At 33.9% G+C, this 6,091-nt stretch overlaps 1 protein-coding gene across 2 annotated transcripts in view; it reads right to left on the bottom strand.

Moving 5' to 3' along the window:
• LOC106683724 (myrosinase 1) overlaps positions 1–6,091 on the bottom strand; it is a 22,980-nt gene that overhangs the window by 10,840 nt on the left and 6,049 nt on the right. The window contains exons 1-7 of one of the 2 annotated variants that reach the window (XM_067044833.1): positions 4,924–5,044; positions 4,281–4,414; positions 4,080–4,214; positions 3,881–4,003; positions 3,629–3,809; positions 3,458–3,552; positions 2,172–2,319 (exon numbers count right to left, since the gene is read on the bottom strand). In XM_067044833.1, coding sequence (XP_066900934.1) covers positions 2,172–2,319; positions 3,458–3,552; positions 3,629–3,809; positions 3,881–4,003; positions 4,080–4,214; positions 4,281–4,414; positions 4,924–4,954 — 847 coding nt within the window. In that variant the 5' untranslated portion in view covers positions 4,955–5,044. Of the gene's footprint in view, positions 1–2,171; positions 2,320–3,457; positions 3,553–3,628; positions 3,810–3,880; positions 4,004–4,079; positions 4,215–4,280; positions 4,415–4,923; positions 5,045–6,091 lie in introns of those variants that run through there. The other variant, XM_014425372.2, reaches the window with a different exon arrangement.

The raw sequence follows: 6,091 nt of genomic DNA, 5'->3' as shown, positions 1-6,091 counted from the left end.
GCCAAAAGAGAAACAAAAATAGTTTACAACTATTTATTTTCCGACGTTTTGCCCCACTTTGCAGGGCTTCATCAGTGCTGTTCAAAGCAACCTGTTCAACCAATTGCTTTGAAGAGCCCTGATGAAGCCCTGCAAAGTGGGGCGAAACGTTGGAAAATAAATAGTTGTAAACTATTTTTGTTTCACTTTTGACCGCAACCCTGACCATCTTCTTATATATTTATTTATTGTTTCTTACTGCTAACAATAAATGTACTATTTATTAAGTACACATGTATGAATAGAAATGGTTAATTATTTCCAATAAATAAAATGAAAGGTACTTAGAGTTATTATTATTTTTTTTTTTTAATTCGGCATTCAAACCCTATCAGACTATTTCAAGTAAGATTAGACATGAGCATAGTTAGAGGGGAGCCGCAGCTCGAAGAATTTTGGGACTCCAAGAAAAAAAAAGAAAGAAAATTTATTATTGGTTAAACCTAGTTTTTAACAATTTATATTCAGTTGTTTCACTTTAAATAATTTATGGCGATTATGGGTAATACATTCAAAAAATAATAATTGAATTTTATGAAGTCGAAATAAGATGGTGGGACTATTTCTTGCAATAAGGAATTAGATATTTTTCTCTTACCGGACGTTTCAGAAGGGAATATATACATGTAATGGGTTGAGGCCTGCTCCCCCATTGGCCAAATCCTCCCTACGCCCATGGACAATGGTGATATTAATTATCACTTCATTGTACATAACATTGCAAATTTAATCAAAATCGTTTAGGAACTTTTGAAGAATGTGGAATGAAGTATAAAATCGTTTATATAAAGTGGCAGATACGGAAAGTTGATTTTAGCGAAAACGTAGCTGTAACATCCTAGGTATATACCTGTCTTAAATACATAATATCTCCTACAACTGAGCTAGGCTGTTCATGTACACAAGTACACATGTATGAACTCGCGCACGCGATTTTATTTCCCTTATTTTCGTTTCTGACCTGTTCACACAGACACCAACGTCATATGGTCGCCTATTTAAATGAAACTAAATTATTTTTGAAATTTTTTTGGATATAAAACTATTTGTAAATAATAAATAATAGTGTAATAATTTGTAGTTTTTTTATTATTGGAAAAATCAATCACATGGCAACTAAAACGGCTAGTCGGCTGGTACTTGAATCATTTTTCAGACAATGATAGTATCATCATGCCGGGGACGGCAGTGCAGAGTAAGAGAATATTTCACTAGTAATGAGAGATGCTATAACTGTAGTAAAATTAAAATCTAATGAGATTTTGATTAGAATGCTTTTAAATATTGAATAAACAAAATTCAAAATCTAACACTAGAACTGCCAATTAATTTTGTAGCGAATTACACAAAAATATATTTTTTTAAAACTAACTTTTAACTTTGAAATAACTTATATGGTGTTTATATTAGCGAAGGTTTATACGAAGAAAGAGTGATTCATAGTGATATAAAAAAAGAGCAATGCCTACTGAAACGAACTGTAGTGGAAGAAAGAAACGAAAACTCTGCAAAATTAAAATTGGACTATGGTTTCTGTAAGGAAGAATATCCATGCACCATATAGCGGTTCCACAACCAAAACGAAATAAAAGATGCATACAAAATCACCTAATGTGAGGCGAATGAACACTTTTGATCTTCTTGGAACGGACGCGTCAATGTTTGCAGGCACTGTATAAGATCCCATCTGTTGGGGCTGATAACAAGTATTCCAACCGGGGCTCTACCAGAAGTACTTGGTTTACTAGATTTTTTTTTAGTTCCTTCTTCGGCATCTTCCACCTTCTAACATAACACTCGCAAGTCCGGACACCCTTAGATTTTTTTGCGCTGGATCAGGAGACTGATGGGTACGGCTAGTGTAACCTTATCCTCACAATGTCTTGAGAGTAGTTCTCTTCAGCGTTGAGGCAACGTCGAATGGTGCCCTTTTGGTTTCCACCTGTACGTCATTCCTATCTTCTGACTTTAGGAACGCTGAGAGTAAGAATGAACACAATAATTATTGAAGCCTTCTGAGAGATTCTATTAACCTAACTCAATACAATGTTAATCCTATCTGAATATAATCGATTCATACTGTCTTCTTTCTAAATTAACTTTTTCAAAGGTGATAAAAATGTAACCCAAACCTCTAATAAGCGCAACTTCTTCGGTGGAGAATACTGGCAGTCTAGACCTGTTTCTTCCCTCAGCCTTACTGTTCATATCCACCCTCTGCCTCATCACTTCGGGGTAATCGCCTTCTTTGGAGAATATAGGGTGGGCGATCCATCCAATCTAAAAATAATAATTAATTAGAAATACATTGATTTAATTTTATGATGTGAAGTAGGATTCTGTATTAGTTCAATCTTCCAACTTTCTAAGCAGTACCTCCCTGGAGAGAACTGGGGGATCATACCCAAATATCGTATTCTGATTGACAACTATCTGTCTAATGATCAATTACTGGATTAATAATCACCAACAGATAAGCCGACATCTACATTCGACACGATCCGAAATCGGTAGAAAAACCTCCAAATGGTTATGATCCCAATGAGTCTGAATGAAAAGCCAGAGTGGTGCCTTGAATCACGAATAACCAGCTGAAAAAAAATCTTTCGTTGTAAGAAATAATAAAATTACAAAAGTATAGTAAATTGACGTGCAAGTAACTAAAAAATATAATGCACACCCTCTTGTTGAGTTTTTATTCATTTTTGTTCTTGCATATTACAAGCTGTCTTTCATTGATAGATTTTCTTATAATTTAATTTATTTTTATAATTTCAATTCCTAATTTACCATTTTTAACAAATTCACCGTGAGCCCACTCAGGTCCCGAACTGGCCCTTTCTTGAATAAAGAAAACTTACACCATCTCGTTTCCTGGTTTGATGTTTTTACCTATGTTGAAAATAAAACTTAAGTAGTGTAATATGGGGTTGTCTTCATCCAGCGCCATCCCCCGGTGCAATGTAGATAACTGGTGGGGGGAACTAGTCCGACAAGTGGGTCTAGCGATCCTTTTTGCCAACCTTAGTGGATACCACGAAGTTGCCGTCACGTACTAACCAAGGTAGGAGCGTTAAGATTCATTTCTCGGGACCGCCGACGAATAAATAACGGGAATAAATAAAACTTCCCCAGCTAGGAATCAAACCCACAATGTTCCAAACGCTCTGGCACACAGGCCCCAACATGCACGGCTGTCACATCCCTTAGATTGCGGCCAAAGTCAAATTGATTTAGCAATATTGTCCTTCTTTTCTTAAATATTTTAGTCTATAGTTTCTCAACTATATAAAATAAAATATGAAAACATGATATATAATAGATGAATTGGTACAACTCCCTGAATATTTTCAGTTAGTCTAATTTCTACGTCATTGGCCATATTCTATAGATACTATCGACAAGAATAATGGACTACCGAAAATTGCATATCACGCTCAGCTGCCTCCTTATCTTCTTCTGAATCTGATGCCGGAAACGAATATAATCCTGATATTCCAATTGAGACAAAACCTGTCAACAGTTTTTATTTTAATGAGTCTTCATCATATTTAATTTATGAAATAATTATTGACTACATTAATGAAACCTTTTTGGCGATTTCTAAACAATTCGTCATAGAGCCTGTAAGCTTTGGCATGGGCTAAGAGCATGTGATGTCCAGCGAGGTAGTTACCAACTCCGTGCAAGTTAAGCATCGGAGCGAAACTTACGTCACCGTAGCCTCTGCTCGATTCCAATGGCTCATTAATAGTCGTCCAATACTTGACCTAGAAATCATAAGTAAATCATTGTCCAGATAGATTATCAATAACGTAAGTTATATCTATATAAAATATACTTGATCTCCATAATTTTCGAATAAAATTTTGGCATAATCCACAAAATGATCTACAATAAGTGGATTTAACCAGCCGCCCATATCCTGGAGCTTCTGGGGAAGGTCCCAGTGGTACATAGTAATCTAAAAATTAAACAAAATCAGTCAATAACATTTGGGAAATATTTTGCACATAAGTCAAACAAGGCAGTTGGTATACCATCGGTTGGATTCCATTTGCCAGTAGTTCATTTATGAAATGTTTATAATGATTTATTCCTTCTATATTTAGATCATGTCCTTCTCCGCTAGGAAGGATGCGTGCCCAACTTATAGAGAATCGATGAAAATCGAACTAAAACAATGAGGTTATTAGAGGCTGAATTATGGCACCACATAATATAATCGGAAAATCGTTTACCCCAATGTCTTTAATTATTTTTATGTCATCTTGGTACATGAAATAGGAATCGCAGCTTATGTCGCCATTGCTTTTGTCGTCGGCAATTTCAGGATGTGTGTGTAGGAGTCTGTCCCAAATATTCTCTCCTTTTCCTTAATAAAGCATATACCATTAAACACATTCATTTGATGTACGCATTAAAAACATGTAAATTAGCTATAAGGTTAGTTCAGCCATTGGCTAAGGAAGTACTATTTCTTAAACAACAGAAATTTATGAACGCATTTTATGATGCGCAGAGTTTCCTATAAACGTATATGTCCATTGGTCAATGTTTATTGCTTTATTTCCTTCAATAGATTTTTATTCAACATTGTAGAGATTGGATTTTTTGTGTAAAAAAAAACAAAATGTTTGGTCACACTGCTTTGGCCAATATATTATGTAACAACAGATTATTCTAAAAGCAAGAAGTCCTAGAATAATAAGATAATTTATTGATCTAATTTCATTTTATTTAATATAAAAAATATAGCACAAACATAATTTTTTATTTATTGCAGATAATTTAACTTATTTAATGGAGCATTTTTCTATAAGAAACATCTAAGTAAAGAATCCTGTTACAGGTCGGACAGCCGTACACAGTAGTATTACCAACCGTAAAAAGGAGCTGCTGTTGTGAACTCCATATTGGGTCGATCGCCTTCTCGTTGGTTCAGATTTCATTAGCGATTCTGTTCCTGATGTCACACATATACGCACTCATTAAGCATGAAGAGTATTACACAGATGGGCAGGAATGTAAAGAGGATAAATACGAAACATACTGTTATTTTGTCAGGGAAAGATGGATAAATGTGATGTCCGTTATTGCATTGGTTATGCTCGTGGGATCAGATATCGTAGTACTAATATCTGTAAAAGAATTGAATAGAAGACTTCTTAAACTGGCTATTTTTATGCAAGTGGTTGTTGTATTGATAATTTCACCGATAATTTATGTATTTGACATTTTCTTGCTAGTGTTGAGAAAAAATAAAATCTTTGTAATTCAAGAAACAGTGGTGGATTCGTTAACATCAGTTTTACACCTTTATATCTTGATTGTATTGAACAGTTATTATGAAGTATTGTTAAAAGATAAAGCAAAGAAACAAACAGCAAATCAAGAAAAATAGTTATGAGAAATATTATTTCATTATCTAAAAAAAAAAGTAGTACGAAACTTGCACGGCTCATTTCGACATTGATTTTTAGTAAGACACGACAATTGATTTCCTTAATGTTCATATACTGATATATTACATTACGACAGATCACTGACAAATACGAGTTATGGTTTTGTGGTATCGATATACTACATAGAGGGCGCTTAGGTGTTCTTCAATTCATTAACTAATCAGTTATAATTAAACAAAAAAAAAAAGAACTAAAGAAGAATATGTATCCATAGAAGCGAAAATAAACCATATTCCCTTAATATAATGTTTGATTTCCAAATTGTGTGGCGTTAAAAATATTTAATCTGTTGAAACCATATTAATATGTATACCTTCCAATCCACATTGACAGATCTCGATAGACCAAGAGCAAAATGGAAAAAAAGTCAGTTATTTTATTCCAATTTTTTATTACTTTCAATAAAATGATGTATAGTTACTTGTCAAACTTGAGTCTGTCAAGTATAGTCAGAGGGAATAAAAAATAGCGGTTGTCAAAACCGTTACAAAAAATATATATGTATATATAGTTGAACATAAAAATTGATATATAAGAAGATGGTCAGGGTTGCGGTCAAAAGTGAAACAAAATTACAACTATTTTTG

This window comes from Halyomorpha halys, unplaced genomic scaffold (genome assembly GCF_000696795.3).
Source record: "Halyomorpha halys isolate HHAL.00 unplaced genomic scaffold, Hhal_1.1 Scaffold508.1, whole genome shotgun sequence".
Classification (NCBI taxonomy): Eukaryota; Metazoa; Arthropoda; class Insecta; order Hemiptera; family Pentatomidae; genus Halyomorpha; species Halyomorpha halys.
This window is presented reverse-complemented; position numbering and strand designations above follow the sequence as displayed.